This window comes from Ovis canadensis, chromosome 24, assembly GCF_042477335.2.
Source record: "Ovis canadensis isolate MfBH-ARS-UI-01 breed Bighorn chromosome 24, ARS-UI_OviCan_v2, whole genome shotgun sequence".
Classification (NCBI taxonomy): domain Eukaryota; kingdom Metazoa; phylum Chordata; class Mammalia; order Artiodactyla; family Bovidae; genus Ovis; species Ovis canadensis.
In genome coordinates, this window is record NC_091268.1 from 56,346,324 (window position 1) to 56,369,828 (window position 23,505).

Below are 23,505 nucleotides of genomic sequence, written 5' to 3' on the forward strand. Positions count from 1 at the left end.
TTTAGTAATTATAACAGAAAGTATGTTTGCATATCTGGTGTAGAGCACGGCTTTTCCCTTTTCTTTCCTTTCATTTAGATTTCTTTAGCTTGTTTATCATTCTAAATGAATTTCAGAAATGTTTTGTCAAGGTCAAGAAAAAGCCGTTGAGGTTTTGGTTTTTACTGACACTGCTTTGAAGTGAAGTGAAGTCGCTCAGTCGTGTCCGACTCTTTGAGACCCCGTGGACTGTAGCCCACCAGGCTTCTCCGTCCATGGGATTCTCCAGGCAAGAATACTGGAGTGGGTTGCCATTTCCTTCTCCAGGGGATCTTCCCAACCCAGGGATCGAACCCAGGTCTCCCACACTGCAGGCAGACGCTTTAACCTCTGCACCACCAGGGAAGCCAGTGACACTGCTTTAAAGATATAAACTAGGTTGGTGGGTGAGTTTTCAGCTTCGTTGCGTCCCGTGTCTCTGGACGGGTTGGGGAGTGCCAGGCCTGTGGGACTGAGGGGCCAGGCCGGGGCACCCCTGGGTCCTTGGAGCCTCTCTGCAGGCTCGGGTCCCGGGACATGTGTCTCTACCCCCGCCCCACTCCTGGCCACTGTCTGCTGCCGGGCTGTGTCAGGAAACGTGGGTCCAGGCCGCCTTCCTCCGTCGGGGGCCCGTGCGTCTCCCTGCGCCCCCAGCCCCCGGCCCCAGGCCTGCCTGCTGCTTCTCCCATTCTTGCGGTTCTCCTGGGGTCACCTCTGCTGGGAAAACAGAAACAGCTTGAGAACCGTTTGCCCAGCAGCTCCCCCAACACACTCACAGCAGGCGACCTATGGCTCCAGTGAGGCATCTACTTTGGAGGCAGGACCCAAGCCCCAGACAAGAGCCGGAAGCCAAGGGTGGGAGTGGAGGGCAAGGGCGAGGGCGAGGGGTTGGGGTCACACCCCTCCACCTCCTGGCAGGGTGCGCGCCTTCTCAGGGACACGGGCCCACGAGCCAGGGATCTGGAGGCATGGGGAGGTCTCCATGCTTGCTGCCGGGGTCAGGCAGGGCCCCGTGGGCCCGAGGGTGGGCACTGCTGCCCAGAGCTGCTAGGCGGTGGTTACCGCCTCCAGCATGGCTTCTCCAGAGCCGAAAAAGAGCCCCCCAGGAGCCTGGATGTCAGCAGAGCCCCTGAGCCCAGGTGCACCCGGCGGGGGTGGCGCCAGGTCAGCCTGCTGGGAGGTGCAGAGAGCCGCCCTCGTGGCCCGCTGCGGGGTGCAGAGAGCCGCCCTCGCCGGCCCGCTGCGGGGTGCGGGGAGCCGTCCTCGTGGCCCGCTGGGGGGTGCGGGGAGCCGCCCTCGTCGGCCGCTGAGGGGTGCGGGGAGCCGCCCTCGTGGCCCGCTGGGGGGGTGCGGGGAGCCGCCCTCGCCGGCCCGCTGCGGGGTGCGGGGAGCCGCCCTTGTCGGCCGCTCCCAGGCAGGCTCTGTGCGGAAGCTGGTGGTGCTTTCATCACTGCGCGTCCCAAGCTGCGCTCTCTGCACTGTTTGTTTGCTCTTGGTGTCAGGTAATAAAGGGCAACACCATCAATTAGGTGCTTAATTGGAGTTGTAAGGGAGTCGTGTAATTTAATCTCCGGGTTTGCAGGCAGACAGGCCGAGGGAGGGGCGAGCGAGCCCCCGCCGCCGCAGCTGCGGCCCCTCTGCCTCCTGCTGCCCGTGAGCAAGTCCCTGGTGGCCCCACCCTGTCCCCGGCCACGGGCAGACCTGATGCCATCCAGGGGCAAGACCCCGGCATCGTCAGCAGCCCAGCGCCCCCACCTAGCCCTGTTCTCCACGTTGGAAACAGCGCGAGCGGCCAGGCGAGGCAGCCTGCTCAGAACATGGGCGGCGGGGACGTTCCTGGGCAGTCAGGCTGTCTGGGCAGGAGCAGCCCCGCAGGGCGTGTGTCTGCAGCGTCTGTGGGGTCCCGGCGCCCCCCTCTCCCCGGCCCCTGGCTCTTTATGGGACTCCTCCACGAGCTGTCTCCTGGGCATCGTGGGATTAGCGGGGTCAGAACTGACTTCTCCAGGCTACAGCGAGAGTCCCCAAACCCGTGAGGACGACCCAGGCCCCTCGCTGCCGTCACCGAATGCTGGCGAGCAGCGGGAACTCCGTTCGTGGCTGGTGGGGACGCGGGATGGCACAGCCAGGCTGGAAGCCAGTTTGGTGTTTTCTTACGAAGTGACCGGATGACCCAGCCGCCACACCCCTCAGCGTTCGCCTGGAGGAGCAGGACATGTGTATGTCCACACGAAAGCCTGGAGGCTGGCGAGAAGGCCTTCAGGAGGCGACCAGGGCGTAAAGCGCTCTCCATCCAGACATGGAGCATCATTCAGCGCCAAGAACAAAAGAGCCGCCAAGTCATGAGAAAGACACGGAGGAAACTTCCACGCCCATGACTGAGTGCAAGGAGCCGGTCAGGAAAGACCACAGACCTCGTGACTGGTGGCACGATGGTCTAGGGAGGGCGGAGCGGTGGAGACGGGAGGATGAGAGCCATTGGGGGGGCGAGGTGGAGCCCAGGCAGTGTTCAGGGCAAGGACGCTGTCCTCTGCACCGCTGGGAGGCTGCCTGTTCGCCGTTACACGCCCACAGGCGGACGGCCCCCAGGCGAGCGGCGCGGCAGCGGTGCCTGTAGGGCTCGTGGCTCAGGGCAGGCTCATGACGCGTGCCCACTCTGGAGGGCGATGATGCTGGGGGGCGGCGTGGCTCGGTTTGCAGGCGGTCTTTGTCACCTCCAGTCATTTTGCTGTGAACCTTGCGCTCTTCTGATGGTCTTTGGAAAGAACGCCCAGTCGTCCCCTGTTCTGCCTGAGCAGGTGTTTCCAGTAAACAGCGGGTGTGCAGCAGTCCCGACAATCTGGCTCCGGGACGTTCATTTCAGTCAGTCGTGTCCGACTCTCTGCGACCCCATGAATCGCAGCACGCTAGGCCTCCCTGTCCATCACCAACTCCCGGAGTTCACTCAGACTCAACGTCCATCGAGTCGGTGATGCCATCCAGCCATCTCATCCTCTGTCGTCCCCTTCTCCTCCTGCCCCCAATCCCTCCCAGTGTCAAAGTCTTCTCGAAACTCTTCGCATGAGGTGGCTAAAGTACTGGAGTTTCAGCTTTAGTATCATTCCTTCCAAAGAAATCCCAGGGCTGATCTCCTTTAGAATGGACTGGTTGGATCTCCTTGCAGTCCAAGGGGCTCTCAAGAGTCTTCTCCAACACCACAGTTCGAAAGCATCAATTCTTCGGCTCTCAGCTGGGCGTCACGTCTGGACTCTGCAAGGGGAGGGGAAGCCACGTGCATCATGTCTGGACCCTGTGGGGGAGGGGAAGACACGTGCGTCACGTCTGGACTCTGAGTGGGGCCGGGGGAGGGGGGCCACGTGCGTCACGTCTGGACTCTGAGTGGGGCGGGGCGGGCGGAGCCACGTGCGTCATGTCTGGGCTCTTGCGGGGGAGCCACGTGCTCTCACGTCGTTGGTGGTCGGCCCAAGCCCCACTCCCTGGGCCAGGAGCAGAGTTCATGCAGCCTAGATTCTGGTCCTGACAGCCGCCGACTGCTGTGTGTCCTCGGGTGACTCCCTTGGCCCCTCTGAGCTTCCGCTTCCATCCCGGGCAGAGGCTGTTCCTGAGCTGGCACCGCCTGCTGCGTTGGGCACTTGTGATCAATGACCGGGGCTGTCCAGGCCAAGAGGGGCTGCAGGACCGCCGGGCCGCCTCCTTCCCCTCTGCCGGCGGGCGTGTGCATCGGGTTCGCTCCTCCTCACAGGCGGAGCTTCCGTGTGGTCACCCCTAGGCTGGAGCCCATCTTCCCGGTGCTCTCCCAGGCCTGGCTCCACTGAGAAGCCTGTGTCCTGGCCCCGCAGACCACGCTGGCTGTCCCTGCTCCATCCGCTGCTTCCCGAGCCTGTGGCCAGCTAGATCCGAGGCTTTCTTTCTGCTCCCGTGCCGTCTGAGGGGGTCCCTGCAGTTTGGCGGTGAGGCCTCGCTGCAGCTGTTGGCAGCTTTAATAAACTGCCTTGCCTCCAAAGGAGAAAGAGAGACGATTTAAACTCTCGTCTTGCCCAAAGCAGACAGATTGACTGGCAAATAGCTCAGTCAATAAGAGATGAGCCCTAGAAGCCTTTTGTCTCCGAGAGGGAGCTCGCCTTCCGGGGAGTTCATGTTCTGCGAGCCCACCACCGGGAGTTAATTAATACATGCAGCGCGGGGTGGACAGAGCCAGAGCCTCCTGGAAGCGCCCCCCTACTCGGGACAGTGCCTGCTGGCCAGCAGCTCATAGCCACCGCCCTGGGCTCCTCCCCACCCGAGCCAGCAGCCCAGGGCCCCGTCATCCTCTGCTCCCCAGGGTCCTCTCCTCTGGCGGGCAGCCTGCAGGGAAGCCACTGGAAATGCGTGTCAGCCAGCATGTTCTCACGCTCCATCTCGGGGGTCGAAGGTGCTTGCCCTCCAGGTGGTCTCGGGCCCTGGCATGTGTGTGAATGTGTGCAGAAGAGCGTGCACGTGTGTGTGTGTGCGAGCACCTGTCAGCACGTGGGCGTATCTCCAGGCGCTTTGCTTGTGACTGCCGGAGCCCGTTTCCCTGTCCGTGAGGTGGGGGTGCGCGTGGTGATGCTTCATGGGGTGCTTCCAAAACTTGAGAGCAGCTGGTGCGTGCGGAGGGAGCCTCGGCTGGCTGGACGAGCGGCAGTCCCGAGCCGTGCACCCAGGTCCCCCCCTGGGGGCTTCAGGTGGGAGATGTGGTTGCTCGACAGCCAAGTAGGTAAATAAGTCGTCAGAGATCGGCGAGTTCCATGAGGGGAACCCCACCAAGCACGGGGCCCCCAGAGGCTGTGCTGGGGCCGCGGCAGGGGACCAGCCTTGTGCCAAGGCAGCACGGACGCAGGGTGGTCCTCACTGCAGGGCTGGCTCTGCCGGGGCTGTCTGGGGTCCCCCCTGGCTCCCCTGCTCTCTGTCTGGGTGGTGCTGAGCAGCACACTGGCCTCTGGGCCTGACCCCACGTCTACCCCGCCCAGGGCTGTGTGGGTCCAGGGGGCAGGCTGTTCCCGAAGGAGCTGGTGGGTCGGCGCTTGGCACGGCTCGGGCCGGGGGACAGGCCACCCCATGGGCCCCTGCTGCCTCGTCTCGGCGGTGAGGGAGGCTGGCTCCCCGGGAGTGTGGTATCGTGCCCGCGCCCGCCTGTCACCCTGGGACTATCCCACCCCTTAATCTGGTGGGCTGTAATTGCTGGTGTCTTTTCAGATCATTTCTGTGCAAGGTGACAAGCTGCTTGCCGAGTGAGCAGTTAACCACACAGCGAGGCCCGTTTGAAAGCTGGCACCGCGCTCACCAGGGCGGGCGTCTGCCAGGCAGCCTGGCGGTGGGCACGCGGGCTGTTCATCTGCATGTAATTCCAGGGCCGAGTCTCGTTTCTCGCGTGAAACGTGCAATTTCCGGCCCCACGGGGGGCCCAGACTCATGGCAGAGAGACTGTTTGGGGCCCTCTGGCGGCAGGAGGCTCTGGCCAGCAAGTCCAGGTCCCAGCCTCCTGTCGCTGAAGCCAGCAGTGGGGATGGCGTGCCCAGTGTGCCCGGACACCTTTCCAGGTGTCCGGCCTGGGCGCTGTGTCGGGAGGGAAGCGCGGGACCGCGGAGCTGCCAGGCTGGCCGCGAGCCCCTCAGCACCTGGGGACCATGCGGGCTTCTCTGCCATCTCCCCTCCCCTCCTCCCCAGCAGGAGGCTCTGCCCTGTCGGGGGGCAGGCCTTGCCCCGCTGTGGAGGAACCCCATTCGTGGAGCTCGGCGCCCACAGACGCCCCACCAGCTCCCCACTCCAGGTGGCCCACGGGGCTGGGGCACTCACCCAGTCCCAGCCCTGCAGCGCCGGCTCCCATGGTAGCTAATAAAATGGCATCAATATTTAATGCCTAATTATTAAATATTTAAAAATGTAAAACTGAACTAGTTTAGGCATTCCCAGACATGAATAATTCAGCCCTGGCAGTGGCCCTGCGCGGGGCCTGAGCAGAGCCAGAGGTGCTCACGGCCTGCAGGGGCCCGAGGCCGAGCATCCAGAGCCCGCGGGGAGCCCTGCTCCCCGGGTGGACCACCCTCTGTCTGAGCCGCCAGCCAGGGCAGTCGGGAGAGCCGGTCCACCCCTGTCCGCAGCCTTGGCCTCCCCATCGCAGAGCTGGCCGTGCTCCCCACCTCCTGTGGATGCGCCATGACCACAGAGGCTGCTCCTGGTGAGAGGTGCAGACCTGGGCAGCCGTCACCCCCGCTGTAGCTGCCCCTGCTGTGCCTGGGGCGACAGGCTGTGTGTGAGCGTGGGAGCTGGTGGTCCCTGCTCTTGGAAAGCAGACGGTGCCCCCCCCAGCCCACATCCTGCCCCCCACCACTGCAAGGCAGTCCCGAAGGCCTTCCTCTTGCTGTCTCTCAGGTGTCCTGGGAGTGGGCCCTCTTGCACAGAGAGATGCTCTTTCTAACAATGAAGAATTCAACCTTTTATTGCTTTTATAAACCCTGAAGATCTCAGCATTACCTAAGTGTTTTTTATTCACTTTTCAGAAAGAAAAATGATTCTGTCCTGAGTCCCCAAAGGACAGTTTCAGAAGCTACTTCCAAGCCCTAAACAGCATCGCTGCAAGAACCCAGCTTGCACCGCAGCCCACAGGGGCCTGTCCACGGCCAGCTCGGGGCCCCCCGCTGTGGCAGCCACCCGCCCGGGGGTCTGTTCACGGAGTCAGGGTGGGGAGGCCGCTGGGGTCTGGTCTCAGCATCAGCCACCCTTGGTGCCATCAGCGCCCCCTCCCGTCCGGGCCCCCAGCTGCCCGGGGCTTTCATCACCATCGTCTCAGGGACAGAAGCCCTTTGGAGCGCCTGTGGTCGCCTCGTGCTGCCATGATGGGCTGGGCGGCATCCTGGGAAGGGCGCGGGCCCTCCCGTGACTGGCCGCGTTCCTCACGGTTGGAGCGCGTGGCGTCCTGTGGGGACACACGAGTCTCACCCCCTCCGGGGCTCCTCTTGCCTCTCTGCCCTCCACGGGCCTCACACTCCCGCAGTCCAGGGCCCTGCACACTGCCTGGCGCTTAGACCGCAGCCCATCACGGCGGGCTGGCCTCCCAGCCGGCGACCCCTGCTGTCCGCTCCTGCCCCGCCGTCCACGCTCCTTTCCCCTGCTGTTCCCAGCCCGCTGCGAGTCCAGGGGCTGCGGACAGCGGGGTGGGGCTTCTTGGAGGCCGTTGTCTGCCCTCAGGCCCCAGGTGGGAGCCGGTGTCCACACAGCTCTGTGGCCCCTGTTCGGTCGGTGGTCAGTCCTGCCTGTGGCCCTGGGGCTTGGAGCTCGTGTGGATCCGGCTCCTGCTCCCTGCAGGATGTGGTGTGTTCCATGCCCGTCTGGCCGGGAGGCGGGGCCTCTGCTTCTGGAGGCCTCTGTGTGGTCTCCCTGACGTCCTCTCCTGCCCGCCCTCTGAAATCTCCGTGTAGAGTCCCTGCCAGCTCAGTGCTGGGCCCCAGGATCGCTGGTTGCGTCCTGTCTTTGCTCTTTCCCATCTGCCTTGCGTGTCTCTGAGAGGCGTCCTCTGCGATCTGAGCCCCTCCCCGCCGTCTGCGGGAGCCTGGGCCCCGCTATGGGGCGCCGTGAGGCCCGTCTCGTTGCCGGTCTCTTACCCGTCTAGGGTGCCTTATTCTTATCTTACATTAGAAGCTCCTGCCCATCCAGTGACCCCGGGTGTGCGTCTGTGGACGCTTTCTCTGGGTGGGTGGGGGTAGGAGGCTGGCCGGGGCCCCCCTCTGGGGCTCCTCTCCCAGACACCGGTGTAGCCCCCACCCCTTACCGGAAGGGCCGCTGCCCGTCTGCTGGGGTTGGGGGGCTCAGCAGGGAGCTCTGCTGCCAGGCCCCCTCACTCTCCCCACCAGGCACAGAGAGAGACCCCCTCACTCCCCCCAGGACCAGAGAGACCCCCTCACTACCCCAGGACCAGAGAGAGACCTCCTCACTCCCCCACGACCAGAGAGAGACCCCCTCACTCTCCCCAGGACCAGAGAGAGACGCTCTCACGCCCCCATCAGGCACAGAGAGACCTCCTTACTGCCCCCAGGACCAGAGAGAGACGCCCTCAGCCCCGCCCCCCATGAGGCGCAGAGAGCTGGTGAGGCCCTCTCTGGCTGTGCTGGTCAGCGGGCCTGCGGGGAGACCGTCTCCGCCACTGGTGTGTGTCCTGGGAGCATCTTGGGGGCGTCTCAGGAAGGGAGCATCTGAAACGGGCCTGTGGGCCTGAAGCTGGGCTCTGTCTCCTCCCGGGGAGTTGGGTCCCCTGGGGCAGGAGCGGGGTGACGCCCTCACCAGGACCCTCAAACCCCAGCTCCCCAGACTGAGCGCAGGCCACCCGTGGGCACAGCTCAGGCCCGCTGGTGGTGTCGGGAGGAAGGCCCAGCTCAGGGGAGACTGCCTGAAGGCTGCAGGGAAGGAGGGGCGGGACGGCCGGGCAGGTCCTGCACCGCAGCTCAGGGCCCTCTCAGCCACACCTGCTGCCCAGGCTGGCGGGGAGGCCAGGGGCCCTGGGCAGGGCCTGGGCGTGAGGCTTTCATCCCTTGCACAGCAGAGTGGTCTGGGGGAGCTCGTTGGGGTGAGGGCCGGTTGGGGGGCAGGCAGGAGCTCAGCCTGCAAGTGAGGGCTGGGGGAGTGAGGGCTGGGGCGCGAGCGTGGCAGCTGCTGGCTGCTGGCTGCTGTCGGCCAAGAGTGGCCATCGCCAGCAGGTCAGGCCTGAGGCCGGCCTGGGCCCTGGTGGGACAGCTGTGACTGCCGCAAGCTCGGGTCCCCGGTCCCGCCAGGGCAGGCCTCTGCTCGCTCTGGGAGAGGCTGGGCCAGAGCGATGCTGTTTCCACGGAGGAAGGTCTATCTTTTATTTATTTAATCCGAGCCATTCTGTGAATTATTCATTCACATTTATGTAAGCGATTGAGCTACACGGATCGTGGGAGCAGGTGAAGACACTGACTCTGCCCTGAATCAAAGGGGCCGCCCCCCGGGTCCTCCCTGCACTCGCCCACTCAGCGAGCTCTGCCGCTCCCGGCCTGCCCCTGTGGACCGGGCCGCCCGGGGCCAGGTGCCCTCGGCCTGTAGGACGCTGCCCCAAGCCTACGTCCCGGCCTCGCCTTGCAGGTCCACGGCAGGTCCCTGGGCAGCAGGTGGCTCGGGTCACCCGCCTGCTTGTGGGGTCTGTCAGCGGGGGAACAGGCCGCGTCTGCACACAGTGGGTACCCCTCACGGCCGGGCTGCGTGCGTCCGGCTTCCGAGAGCTCGAGGGCAGTGCAGCCTGTGTCGTGGGTGAGACGCCTGCACAAGCTCCGCTGTGAGCGCTTCCTCCAGAGCAGGCTTTCCCCCCGTTAATGGCCCGTCCTCGGTGGCTCGGCTGCGGGACGAGGGGAGAATCTGGGGTCAGGGTGGCCGGCTGCCTTTCTAACTTCGGAGTCTGGTTACTCACTCGGTCGGTCAAGGGCCCTGCCCCCAGGCTTGGCTCTGGAGTGAGGGTGGCCCTCAGGCCTTCAGGGCAGGAGGCCATCCAAGAGCACAGGGGCCGTGGAGGGGCCTGGCATCAGGATCCCTGGTTTGGGGCTGGGGGCGGCAGCTGCCGGGCTGCCACAGCGCTGCAGGCCGTGGAGATGAGACCCGGGAGGTGTGCTAGAACCCTGGCGTGTTGCGGAGTCTATGCGGGTCCTGAGGTCCGGGGTCAGAGGGCCCCGCCTCTGACGTGGATCTGCAGTCAATGTTCGGCCACCCGAGTCCAGCTTGTGAAGTGGGGGGCCCTGCACGCACCTCTTGGCTGCAGTGGCTGCTGAGCGCGTTGGGGCCTGTCCAGTGGCTGCCTGGCCCTCTGCCCCCCTCAGTCCACCCTAATCCTCAACACGGCTGCATCCCCAACGACCCCTGGAACCAGCGTTGGGGAGAGGAAGGGGATCTCTCTCCCTAGAATGCAGGCTCCCTGCCCGCCTGCCCCGTTGCCTCCTCTGGAAGAGACCCTGATGACATCCGTTCATCTGAAAGCAGCCCCCTGGGGCACCCACACCTGCACCAGACGCCCTGGGTCCTGAGGGTCAGCCTGGGGCGGGGGCGGTCCTCGGGGAGGGCAGGCTGCACACTAGGCTGAGCCTGGAGGCCTGGGGTCCCGCACCCCTGGCAGCGTCGGGCCTCACGGGCGACTCGCGTGCACCATGTTTAGCCAGCTCGCTAATGATGGGGCTGAGCCAAGGTTTAACTCACCGGACGGCACCTCAAGGGGGGACTCGGGTAACCGCTGTGCACGCTCCTGGCAGCTTCGCACAGCTGCTTTCTGCCCGTGCAGCCCTGTACCTGTGGGGGCGGCAGGTGGGCCCAAGGGCCCTGCCCTGAGCTGTCCAGTTAGGACAGGGCCCGGGGTGCCCTGCCCGACCCCACACCCAGGGAGCCTGCCTTCCCCCAACGTCTGGTCTCCGGGAGGCCAGCCGGGGAACCACGGGCAGCATGATCCCAAATCTCTGGATGACCTCCACTCCTGCAGCCCCCACCCCCCTGCTTCTCAGCAGCGGCCTGGGAAGTGTTTGCTACTCCCCGGGCTGACGGGACAGACCCGGGGCTGGAGTGTGGGATGGGCGTCCCCGTCTGGGCCCAGAGGAGGGCTGAGCCCGCCTGCTGCCCGGCTTGTCGTCCTCGTTGGGAGCCGCGTGTGGCCGCTTGGCCCCGGGCATGGCGTGCGCCCCGCTCACCCCTCAGTCGATGCCTTGCTGCCCCTGAGTGTCCTCCTGAGACCCCGGGGAGCTGACTGCTTCTCCCTCCCCGCAGAGCTGAAGAAGCAGGTGGAGAGCGCAGAGCTAAAGAACCAGCGGCTGAAGGAGGTCTTCCAGACCAAGATCCAGGAGTTCCGGAAAGCGTGCTACACGCTGACGGGCTACCAGGTGGACATCACCACGGAGAACCAGTACCGGCTGACGTCCATGTACGCTGAGCAGAAGACCGACTGCCTCATCTTCAAGGTGGGACGCAGCGCCCCCCGAGTCCCGGGCCCCTCCCTGCCCTCTCCCTCGGCGTCCACCCCCCGGGGGCAGGGGTGCAGGGCTCCGCATTACAGTGCCCTCTGGGGGCTGAGGAACAGGGTGAAAGTCAGGGAGGGGCCTTCACCGCAGGTGCAGCTGGACGGCAGTGGGTGGGACCAGGAAGAAAGCCCCGAACCTGAGCTGGCCCCGGGAGGGCTTTCAGGGCCTGACAGGTGGCTTTGGCTCCGCCTCACCCGACGGTGGGAAGTCTAAGCAGCTCAGCGCACCTCTGCCCTCTTGCTGGACCCCAGGGCGCTGAGTCGGGCAGGAGCCCCGTGTCCAGCACGGCCCCCGCCTGCCGGCTCAGAGCACGTGCAGAGTGTGGGCTGAGGGAGGGACCCAGAGAGCAGGTGGCCAGCGGGGCCCTGCTCTCCAGGTGGAGCGCCCGTCTCACTGGACTGGGACTCAGGGCCCGTCTTGCCTGGCCCCAGGGGTCAGAAGGATTCCCGGCCAGCTGAGCTCCACAGAAGGGTCTCGGGGGAGATGGCGGGAGCGGAGGCCGGCCCTGCCACCTGGGACGGACACAGGCTCCCGGGGCCGCGGGTCCAGCTGAGGAATGACCGCAGATGACGGCAGCCTCCGCGGTTGACTTTGTTTTCCCAGAGGCGGTTTCTCAGGCAGCAGGGGTGCTGGAGGCAGAGTTAGAAACAGCCGTGCTGTCGCGTGTGGGGGCGCAGGTGTGCACAGGGGAGGGCGGTCCTGGGCAGCCCCGGAGGAGGGGGAGCCGCCTGCCAGAGCTCTTCCCTGCCGTCTCCCCGCAGGGCCTGGCCCCGGCCCGCCCCCAGGAGTGGGCGCGGAGCCCCAGGCGTGTCTGGAAGGTCTGTCCCGCGAGCTGGCAGCCAGGGTCCCTGTTGAGCTGTGAGGAGGGTGGGAGTTCCGGACGCCCTGCGTCACCCAGGGTCACAGCGGCCCTGCTGTCTGAGACCCCAGGGGACAGGGGCCCAGCGATCAGGGGCGGGGGGGAGGTGGCTGCTTCTCGCTCGCCCGCGCCATGTGCGCGTGCACCCGCCGTGTGGAGGGGCCGTGGGGGGCGGAGCTGGGCCCCTGGGCCCTGCACAAGGGGTGGCTCTGTCAGGAGTAATGAGGCAGGACTCACCTGTTGTAACCGTGGAGTCCGTGGTTCACCCGTGTGTCATCGGGCTCTGTGGGTTTCGACAGATGCGAGCCGCCGCGCCCTGGGCAGCCCTGTGCGCACCCCTGCCCGGCACCCCGGTCATCGCCGGCTCTGCGGCTCTGCCTTCCCCAGAAGCAGTGGACTCACGGGCCGGCTCCCTCAATTAGTGACCTGGCCGAGCCCCAGCTCTTCCCCTGACTCGACGGCTGGCTCCTCTTTGCTCTGAGCCGTCTTCCCCACCTGGACAACCCACAGTTGGTTTGTTCATAACTTACTGAAGGACGTGGTTGTTCCCAGGCTTTAGCAATTACTGATAAAGCTGCTGTAAACAGGCTTAAACTTCTCTGGCCGCGTGAGCATGTACACGCAGCCTTAGCCTGCGGGCGGTGTGGGCCGGCGTGCAGCTGGGTGGCCCAGGGGCTGCGGTCTGCTGGCCGGCTCCCCTGCTCTGCACCTGCTGTGCCTTGCCCCCGCTCGGCGCGCCGGCCCAGCTCAGGCGCGGCGGCCCAGCTCAGGCGCGGCCTCTGCAGGAAGCCGGGGCCGCCCTCACCCCCTGCCCTCCCAGCCCGGCCCTGAGGCGAGTCCACCCAGGGAGCTGGTCTCGTTCTCAGCCTGGCCTCTGGCCCAGAGTGGGCAGTAGGTCCCCGAGGGTCGGAAGCAGGGAGCAGAGTCGGGCGGCGGAGCCTGTGCGTGGGGCCCACTCACTGGCTCCGTGGGGATCATCCTGGGCGTCGTCCTGGGGGCATCTGCTCCTCCCCATAGCCCCACGGCCCCTCGGTGTCGGCTGTGGCCCTGAGCTGGCGGTGGGTCAGCGTCTGCGGGATGGAGGTGACTCCCGAGGCATTGCTGTCGGGGTGGGGGGCGGGGACGGTGCTGGACCGCGGGCCAGAGCCTCGGAGGTGTGACTGTCCCCGGTGCCCATGGGCGGGATACCGTCTCGTGGCTCCGGGCGTGCGCTGGCGGGGCACGTGCATGTGCGGGGGGGCTCCACCCGCCTTTGTCCCCTCGTGCCCAGTCAGCGCGCCTCCCGGGGACCCACGGCCCTGCCCCTGAGGAATCCACGGAGGGCAGTGCAGTGGGGCGGGTCCCTGCAGTACCCAGGCTGTGCGGTGCCGGCGTTGGGGGTCCCAAGCCGCCAGCCCCTGGCCAGGTGTCAGCTGGTCCTCTGGCGTCCAGAGCTTTCCCGACAGAGACCAGCAGGGCAGCCAGAGGGTGGCCACTCCTGTCCAGGCTCTCAGCTGCCCCTCGGGGCCCCGGGTGCTTGCCTACAGGTGGAGGGGCCTGGTCCCCACCGACCGGATGCCCTGCCCACTCACAGCCTGTCCAGCAGGGTCCACCCCAGGGCTCTCGTTGTCAGGGGTCAGAGACTCAGGCTGAGGCCCCCGTGGCCCCGTGCACGTCCCGGAGGGGCTGGTGTGCAGGCGGCCCCGGGGGTGGGCATGCGACCCCAGCTGCCCGCTGCGTCCTGGGAAAGCGGCTGGGATGAGCAGAGTGCGTTTGCGGCCCCCCCACCCCACCCCAACCTCGTGGGGGCAGCAGGCCCCTCACCACCCTGGCTCCCAGGCCCACTGTGCCCTGGCACAGGCATTCTATCCGCTGGACACAGGCCAGCAGCCTGCTGCATTCGTGGGGGCGGGAGCGTGAAGAGGGCAGCCTCCGTGGAGGCAGGAGGGCCAGGAAGCGCCCCCAACCCCAGGAGTCCTCTGCCCACCGCCTCTGCCTCCCTGGAGAGAGCCTCCCGAGCCAGGGTGGGGCCAGGGAGGCATGGACCGCACCGCAGCCAGGCCGTGGGCGGCTCCGAGCTGGAGCCAGCAGGCTCTGCTGGGAAGGCAGTCGGGGTTGCCAGTGAGAGCGTTTGGCTGGGGGCGGGGGCGGGGCTCAGAGGGGCCCCCTCGGCACATGCTGACCTGGGCCAGGCCGTGGTCTGGGGCTCTCACCCGAGCACGCCTGCCTGCGCCGGGCCTCGGGGTCACGCTGGGACGCGGAGGCCCTCCCCACACCTCTCTCTGCGTGGCAGGGCGCTGGGGTACAGCCTGGGGTCAGTGAGAGCAGAGGCCTGAGGCAGTGAGGACTCGGAGCCGCGGGAGGCCCTGCCCTGGCCACTCTGTCCTCTAGATCTTCGGACCTGGCGACAGTTTGTGGTTGAATACAGCTCGTGCGATGGGGCCAAGGAGCAGGCACGTGAGGTGCAGGTGGGGGTGACTCTGGGCACCCCGAGGCCAGTGGACAGCTAGTGACTGCCTCAAACAAGAGCCCCTCGGCAGCTTTGGGGGCCCACCCAAGAACGCCCCTAATCCCACCCCACAGAGCCAGCAGGCCCTTGTCCTTGAAGGCCATCCCCAGGGGGCTTTGCCCTGAGCTCGTGTGCCGACCCCCGCCCCGCCTACCCTTCCCTGCAGGCCCAAGCCCTCGCTGGCCCCAGCCTCACCCAGCGCTTGGCTCAGGACCCTCATACCCTCCTCCCGGCCCGGCACAGGCGTCCTAGCCTGGTCACGGGGCATCAGTTCAGGCGCCATCGGCCTGGGAAGGGCCCACCAGAGGACCCCAGGGCTGGTGCCGTCCACTGCTGGGCTGGATGCGGTCCCAAGGCCTAGCGGGTCACCCAGTGCCCTCATCCAGCTCATGCAGCCAACACTTCCGGTGCAGGACCGCCTGCTCTCCCCGGGGACCCGGGCCTCCCCCTGAGCCGATGCCGCAGGACTGAGCGGGAGCGCTCGTCTGGGGGCCGTCCTGGGCGGATGCCGAGTCCCCCACGCCGCCAGTCCTGATTAGCTGTGCAAACCTCATTAGTTCACATCAAATTCCATGGAAGGTGCTCCTCCGGGGGCCGCGTGAGCAGCCTCTGCTCTCCCAGGAACAGCCCCCCTCGGCTCCCAGCCCCACCCGCCTGGGCGCCGCAGTCTGTCTGCCCCTCCTCCAAGGCGCTGCTGCTGTGAAGAGTATTAAGGCAGTTTCTCCAGGAGGCGGAAGGGAGCACGGGGGTCCCTGCATGGCCTGGCGTCCAGCGTGGTTCCCTCGGAGCTGGGGCTGGGCTGGGCTCTGGTGTCTGTCATGGGGGCACGGCCGTGGCACAGGCCTGGCAGAGCCCCTCGGGGAGCTGGAGTCTTGGGGGCCACTGGGCAGGCTGGGCGCTCTGATGGTGACCCTGCGGCGGGGCACCCTCGCTGTCAGTTCCCTGCCCCACGCGTGCCGGGCCCAGGGTGGGGGCCGAGAGGAGCTGCCCCCCGTCCTGCCCCTCAGCCCCGCCTGTCACAGCCCTGCTCTCCGGCTTCCCTGAGACCCACTGACCACCCATTCCTCCAGCCTCAAGGCAGAGGGGGGCTCTGCCATCACCCACCAGGCCCCCTGGCCTGGGTCCTGGGGGCTGCCCTCCTCCACATGGCCCCTGTGTGGCTCACAGCTGCACCCCTTCAGGAAGGGGCCTGTGAGTGCAGTGCCCAAGCGCCCCTGAGCCCCTGGAGACGGGTGGAGACCCCCAGCAGGGCCGCAGGGCAGGGCCCCAGCTCACCCTCCATCCTCAGGGCCTAGCGGGCCCCAGGGCTGGACGAGCTAGGTGACTGGGCCAGGGTGCAGGGCCCGTTGAAGCCCGCCCCACCTGCACACAGTCTTGTAGCTTTAACTCATCTGGGAAACAGAACCCCGGGGTCTGGGGAGTCAGGAGCCTGGGGGTTGCTGGTCTCACAGGCAGGGGCCTGGCGTGCGCCCGGCTTCCCACAGCCAGCCTGGGTTTTCCCCTTACATGGGGGAGGCGGCTTGCTTTCGGGTCAGAAATCCTCAGGTCAGGACAGATGTTCAGAGTCGCAGGGTCAGCGCGTGTCTGGGGCAGGCTTGGAGCTGAGGAGGGAGCTGAGGGAGCGGGGTGCTCCCAGGACAGTGTTCCCTGCCAGTGCTCCGCTGCCGACTCCCAGCGGTGACGGTGCTGGGTTCTCTCAGGCGTTGCCAGGGGCAGCTCCTGCCCCGCTGCCTTCTTCCCGTGGTGGGGTGGGGGGTGCTTCTTTGGGGCTGGCCTGGCCGTGCTGTCTGACTCCCCCAGCACCCTCCCACCAGCTGTGGGTTTGCGCCCCGCCACCAGCGGTGGGCTCGGCCCCCAACCAGCCGCAGGCGCGCCGCCCCCGCCCCCCACCAGCCGTGGGCTCACACCCACCCCCACCCCCCAGCCAGGGGCAGGCGCGGCGCTGCCGTCCTGTGAGAGCTGAGCTCGTCTTCGTGGTTCCCCTACGGCAGGCAGAGTTTGCTCTCACGTTGCACTGGGGATGCAAAGCTTCTTCCAAGCTGAGCCTGCTTAAGTTGATGACGATAGTTGATTTAAAGAAAAACATTAAGTAAATGACGGACCTGGCCGGCAGCATGCGTGGACAGCTGCCGCTCAGAGACCCACTGAGCGCCTGCTCACTGGCCGCTCGCCCGGCCCGCAGCAGCCCCGACTCCTCACCACACGGAGGGTTCCCAGGGAGCTCCCAGCTCACGGGGCCCGACACAGGCAGCTTCTGACCCAGGGCCGCAGGTTCCCCGCCTCCCTACCCCGCCTCAGCTGAGACGAGGCCCTGATGCCAGCCTGCAGGGTCTGGCACGCATGGGCCCTGGCCCCCGCCGTTAACGGCGGAGCTCCTGCAGCGGTTTACCCGGCTCTCAGCCTGACCCCGTGGTGAGGAAAATCAAGCTGAAATTAAATCAAATTTCAAATGTTAAGCTAACCAATTAAAAAAGCAATCACATAGAAACACGCGTTTTTCAGAACACCGTTGTTTACTCTGCCCTAATTAATCTGTGCAAGAAGGAGGTCTGGGCTGCGGGGCAGCGAGCCCAGCACTGCCACCGTCCCTGTGACCTGTCCCTGGCGGGTGCAGGGCAAGGACGGAGCCCAGACCTGTGGGTCCCGGCCCCCACCTGTGCCTCTGGCCGGGAGTCCAGGAGGGTGCCGAGCGCCCCTCTGGCCGGGCACCAGCATCCTGGGGCGAGACGTCCCTGGGCCCAGCCCCCCAGCGAGGCCCGGCCTGGCTGTTGCCCTGGGGGCGTCGTCTGCTGCCGTGCTCGCCTCCTGCTCGGCCTCCCCACTCCTCTCCTCGCCCGGGGGGCCTGGCCCATCCTGCACTTGGCGTCAGCGCCGGAGCTCATGTTCACGTAGCGCAGCCTGTGTCCACGGGTCCGGGGCTGGTAAGGAGTGAGACGCTGCAGCTGGTGCTGCCCAACGCTGTCTGACTCAGTGCCATCCATCACCCCTGATATTTCTCACAGAGCCGGAACAGGTAACTCTAAAACTTACATGGAACCACAGAAGACCCCGAATTGCCGAAGCAATCCTGAGCAAACAGAACGAAGCTGGAGGCATGACCCTCCCAGACTTCAGACAGTGCTGCCAAGCTGCAGTCATCAAAACAGCATGGTACTGGCACAGAAACAGGCGCGCGGGCCAGTGACGCAGGCCAGAGAGCCCGGCAGCAGACCCTCACACCCACAGCCAGTTAACCCGCGAGCAGAGAGGCGAGAGCGCGCAGCGGAGACAAGACCATCCCTTCAGCAAGTGGCACTGGTTAAGTCGAACAGCCGCATGGAAACCAGCGAAGTCGCAACATACCTTCTCGCCATACACGAAAATAAACGCAGAATGGCCTAAAGACCTGAAAGAACAGGACACCGTCAAACTCGGAACTCCTGGGAGAGAGGACGGGCAAGACGGTCTCTGGCATAACTGACAGCGGTGTGTTCTTCCATCAGCCTCCGCAGGTAATAGAAGTAAAACCAAAAATAAATAAGTGGGACCTAATCAAACTTAAAAGCTTCCTCACAGTAATGGAAACCATGAACAGCGCAACAACAGCCTACAGACTGGGAGAAGGCATTTGCGAACAACGCCATCGACAAGGGCTTCCTTTCCAAAGCACGCAAACAGCTTGCACAACACAGTAACAAGAAAGCAAGCAGCCCCATCAAACCGGACAGAAGGCCCGAGGAGACTTTCTCCAGGGAAGACGCTCGGATGGCCCACAGGCACCGGAGAGACGATCAGTGTCTTAGAGAAACGCAGATCAGGGCTGCAAGGAGGTGTCGCCTCACGCGGGCCAGAATCCTCCCATCAGAAAGCCCACAGGTAACACGCAGCGGGGAGGGTGTGGGGACAAGGGAGCCCTCCTGCCCCGTCGGCAGGAGCGTGAGCTGGTGCAGCCGCTGTGGCCAGCACTCTGGAGATTGCTCAGAAAACCGAAGATGGAGCCACGCTGTGACCCTCCAGCCGCCCAGCAGGGCCTGTATCCAGACAGAGCTGTAAGTCACGAGGCTTCCTGGTGGCTAAGTGGTGAGGAACCTGCCTGCCAGCGCGGGAGATGCAGGCTCGACCCCTGATGCGGGAGAGAAGAGCGGTGGCCGGCCCAGCAGCCCGGCCCTGACGGGGTCCCGCCAGTGCCAGGGGTTGGTCTCCCCTTGCCCCTACCCTACTTGCCCAGGCGGGGCAGCTGCCCTGGCCTCTCGGGGGACAGGGGCTGGTGACATTGCTGATGGGGCTTCCCTCGGGTGAGCTCCCCCCCCGGCAGTGCCAGCCGTCTCCCAGGAGGACGCCAGGCCCTCCAGGACGGGCGGGGGCCAGGGCCCGGGTCCCTCCAGGGTCCTGTGGGCTGTCATCAGGTGGGGGTTCCTCTATGTCTCCGCCCCTCCATGTCTGCTGAGGAACTAGGGTTGCCCCTGGTCTGCCCTGTGAGCAGGGGGCCCTGTGGGCAGCTGTGGGCGGGGCACAAGGTGTGCCCCGAAGGTTCAGAGCCGGCTCGTGGGGCCCAAGGCCACAGAGGAGCTCGGGCGTCAGGACCGGGAGACGCAGAGGCCGTGCAGGAGCAGAGGCGGCGCAGGGCCGCCCGCCCAGTGACAAGGGCCTCAGTGGGCACGTGGATGGATGTGCTTGGTGCTTGGGGAGTGAGCTGGTAATTACACTTCACCGTGAGGGCCATCAATCGTGGCCCTCGCCAGAGCGCCCCCGCGGGAGCTGGGGAGGCCGTTTGTTACCTGGTGACTCACAGGAGCGGCTCAGCCAGCTCCAAGCAGACCTTTCCCGGGGCTGGACGCAGGCTCCAGGGCGGCCCCCCACCTGCCTTCCCCTGCCACCTGCCCAGCCCCCCAACCTGCCCGGCCGCATGGTGCCTGGGAGGCCAGCAGGAGGGCTGTACAGAGGTCCCTGGATGGTAGGGTGCCCGGGGATTGCAGAGGATGAAGGGGGCTCGCTTGGTTCAGCCTGAAGGAGGTTGCAGGGGACGGGAAGCACTGAGGCCCCCAGCCCCGCTGAGCTCCTGCCGCGCTCCCCCTACCAGATGGTGGGGGAGCCCCCCAGAGGGGCTGACTCCAGTGAGTGTCCATCCAGTGGGTCCTGGCCGCTGTAAGGCCCTGGCCCCCAGGCCTCCCCTCCCTCTATCCACAGGGGCGCCCACGCCTGGACCGAGAGGCCCGCCTGCATCTGGGGGTGCTCCTTCTGGGCGGCTGGGGCCCCTGGGCTCGGAGCCCCCACCCTGGCTCCACCTGCGGATGCCAGGCCAGGAGGGGCGCCTGAGCAGCGGGGAGCCCCACTGTGGACGCCGGGTGATTCAGTGACATGATTACTCCTAACGCAGCACCTCACAGAGCTGCTTATTAGATTTCCCCCTTTCCTTCCAAACGCTGCTTGGAAATAAACACCTGGGGCTGTTATACTTTGTCCCCCTCCGTTTAATTAACTTTTAAATCACATGATGTCACTGGACCGCCCTCAGGGGCTGGCTCTCGGGCGGGCTTGGGGACGGTGAGCCGCCCGACACGCCCGCCCTGGCGAGGCCCCTGCCCCTCTCAGGTGGGATTTGGGCTCCTCGCTGTGGCCTGAGGCCCCGGCTCTGCTGCGGTGGCCACGTGCCCCTTGCCCCTGCCCGGCACCCTGGAAACCTGAGGCCGCGTCGCAGCCCCAGGAGCTTTGGCCTGGGAGCGAGGCCCAGGGAAGCCGCTCAGACTGCCGAGCCCGAGCCGTGTTCAGACAGAGGCCCGGCCAGGCTACTGGGAAGAGGAGACTCCCCCTCACAGCCGTGCCCTGCCGGGAGACTGAGCAGTGTTTTCCTAGGCCGGTGGCCGTCCTTCCTGGAGGGAAGGGCAGCAGTGTGTGGGACCCCGTCTCCCCGTGCGGAACCGGCCTGCACGCTCTCCTGCTACCGGAGAGCAGAAGGGCCGGCAACCCCTCCCAGGCCTCCCCTCGTGCGCCCTCCCAGCCCTGGTGGACCCGAGCCCCAGGAGCCCTTTCAGCCATGAGTAGGCTGCGGGGAAGGCAGTGTGGACGGGAACACTCTGCCTCGCGGGAGCGGTGGGGGTCAGAGCCCTGACTGATTCCCCGGAGTCACGTCGGCTCAGGGAGGCCTAAGCGGGGGCGCTCAAGCCTTCCTGCAGGACCGGCTCTGCAGGGTCGCACTGAACCGCTGTGCACCCTCTGGGCTCACTGGGCTTGGCCTCTGCCCGCCGCCCGTGCCCAGCTCTCTGTCCCAAGGCTGCAGCTCATGGAGTCCTGGGTCCCGTGTCCTGACACAAAGCTGGTGCTTACTCGGCAGAAAAGGCCGGCGAAGTTGGGAACAATCTGTGGTCTTTCAACTCCCCAAAGAGAGTAATTTCCTCTCCCCGGACAGATGCGAACGTGAGGAGCCTTTGCAAAAACCATTTCTGAAATTAAATCACAGGAAGATACATGCAAGAAGTGAGGAGATTATCTGTATTCCATTCTTGGGGCCAAAGAGCAAATTCAGCTGCCGGACGTGTTTGGAAATCTCTTTTTTAAATGAATGTGGTCAACACAGCGCTGTCAGCAGGACGAGGGAAGCCCCGAAGCGCGCCCGGAAGCCGAGCGTAGCCGCGCGCAGGCCGAGGCGCTGATGGGGCAGGAGTGCACACACGGGTCGTGCGCACGCAGCCTGCATCCCCGGGCGTCTGTGCCGAGGGAGAGACCCTTCCTCCCTTTTGCTCCCACGGTCGGCAGTGGGCGGGGGGCGCCCGAGGGCGAACGCCGGAGCACAGGCAGCGTCTCCCACCGGGCCGGCCAGGGGCTGGGGGGCCGGGACCCTTTGCTTCCACCCCGCCGATCCGGGTCGTCACTGGCTGGCACTCATCCTACGCCCGACGCCCCGTGGGTCCTAGCACTGGGCAGATGCCCCGGGTGACTCGTCAGACGGGCGCCCTCGGGGTGGGCTTCCCTTGGTGGCTTCTGCGTCATCCATCCTGGCAGCGAGGCGCCGTCCAGCCAGAGCAAAGGACGGCCCCGCCCCACCTGTGCTCGGGCCAGTGGGGCGGCAGTGCCTGGACAGGGCATGGTGCAGAGCTCGGGGGGCCCTGGGCCCTGACTTATGCCGGGGAAGGCGGCTCACAGGTTGGGGGCTTCTCCACGGGAGATGAATCCTGACCAAACCCACGGCCTTGGAAACGAGTCTCGGCCCGGTCTCCACCCCCACCTTTGGCTTTGACTCTGTAGCAGAAAAGCCCAGTAGGAACTGTGCATTTCAACAAGGAGATGTTTTAATTGCATCTTAAAATAGAATTGCAGTAAAGAACCTTAAACTGTGACTAACCAATTGTATTTAAGGGAGTCCCAGCACGGTCAGAGGCGGGCAGACTAATGAAGCCGGCCCACTCCCCGGGTCCAGCTCCGTCACGCCGGGTGGGCACTGCCCGGGTTGGAAACAAGAGGGGAGGGCTGGACCCTGTTGGGTTGATTTATCGTCTGTCAGAGAGCCTCTGGGTTCTAGCATGAAGAGAGGAGGCCACCTCCCCGTCAGGACACGGGGAGAGGACCGGCTATACAGGGGTGTGGGGAGCCGGCCCTGGCTGCAGTGGGTCTAGGCGGTCACTGGAGCTCCTGCGTGCTCCTGAGGAGTGAGCAGGTCCCCCTTGCAGCCACCCTGCCCCCTGGGGGCTCCAGGGGGCCCCGTCGACTCCAGAAGCCCCGAGATTGGCCAGCCGGTGACGTCTTACTCCAGCCCCCCTCTGCAGCCCAACCTCCAGCCTGGGGCTCAGATACACTGGTCCCGGCCCCCCAGTCTGCTTCCATCCTGAGAGGAGGACAGCGCTGGCCACTCCTCATAACCCTCACACCCCCTGCCCTGCCCTCCCGGCCCCTGACTCCACTGCTCTGCAGGGGGAGCCGGGGAGGAAGGGTCAGCTCTGCAGCTGCACGCACCAGTGCCTGGCACGCGTCCGACTGAGGACTGGCCGAGGGGCCGTGTGGCATGGGAGCCCCGAGGAGGGGGCCGGCCTGTCCTGGGGGCACCGGGCACCCCTCGGGATCCTTGGGGAAGCATCCACTTCCGGCTCCTTTCCCACTTCAAGGACATGCGGTCTAGCTCCGGAATGGACTGCAGGGCCAGACCCTGAGCAGGGGAGCCTGCAGCGGCACCCTGCACGGACCGCCTCCGGCCTCTGGGCTGAAGCCTCGGGGCCTCGGGCCCGCAGCCACGTGGAAGCCCAGCGCTCAGGTGGGAAGGGCGGGGGGTAAAGTCTGTTGCCACTTCCTCCCTCGTTTAATTACCAGCGTGTCAGTTGCAGAGTTGAAATGGAGCTTAAAAAGCCTTTGTGAGTAATTAGTGTCAAAAACACAAGATCTACAAAGCCATAAACTCACAGCTTGGTGATGTTACCAAGTACTAATTAAAAAGGAAGAGAGAAAATTCTGTCTGGAGATGAGATCCTCATCCCTGCCAGAGATGGAAAACAAGGCCGGTGCAGCCGGTCTGGTGCGGGGTGAGGGGTGGTCGGCTCCGGCCCACGCACATGGGCTCGGCGGGGCCTCCGGACGTCACCCGTGTACCTGTGGTTCTCCCAGCGCCGGCCGAGCAGGCTTCCTAGGCTGGTCACCTGTTCCAAACATGGAGGCCTCGTCCTGCAGTGGGCGTGCCCTCGCAGTCAGGCCCGGTCCGTGTGCCCGCGTCTAGCGGTAGCGGCGGAGGAGGCAGCTCGGGTGAGAGGAGAGAGCCCTCTCCTCCCGTCCACGATGCTCTGTTGATGGAGGGAGACTGTGGCTGCTGGGTCAGCGTGTTGGATGTTTGTGCCGGACACGCTTGTACAGCCCGGCGTGAAAACAGGAGCGGGTCACACAAGTGTCAGGGTCCACATAGGGGCGGCAAGGAGGCTCCTGGCGTGTCTGCATCAGGACTGCAGGGTGTGTATGTGTGTGTGAGAGAGAGCATGTATGTTTGTATACAAGAGATTGTATGTATAAGTATTGTGTGTGTGTGCAAGAGTGTGTGTTTGAGAGTGTGCGGGAGAGTGTGTGTATACAAGAGTGCAAAAGTGTGTGTGTATGTGTGTGTATGTACAAGAGAGTGAGCGTCTGTGTGTGTGGGGGTCTGGGACGGGCAGGCATCTGGGAGGAGCGGG

At 65.5% G+C, this 23,505-nt stretch overlaps 1 protein-coding gene across 10 annotated transcripts in view; it reads left to right on the top strand.

The window, feature by feature from the left end:
- The window catches only part of MAD1L1 (mitotic arrest deficient 1 like 1), a 238,739-nt gene that overhangs the window by 205,116 nt on the left and 10,118 nt on the right, over positions 1 to 23,505 (top strand). For all 10 annotated transcript variants that reach the window (XM_069569617.1, XM_069569618.1, XM_069569619.1 and 7 more), the window contains one exon: positions 10,786 to 10,976. In XM_069569617.1, the coding sequence (XP_069425718.1) occupies positions 10,786 to 10,976 (191 nt within the window). The remainder of the gene's footprint in view (positions 1 to 10,785; positions 10,977 to 23,505) is intronic.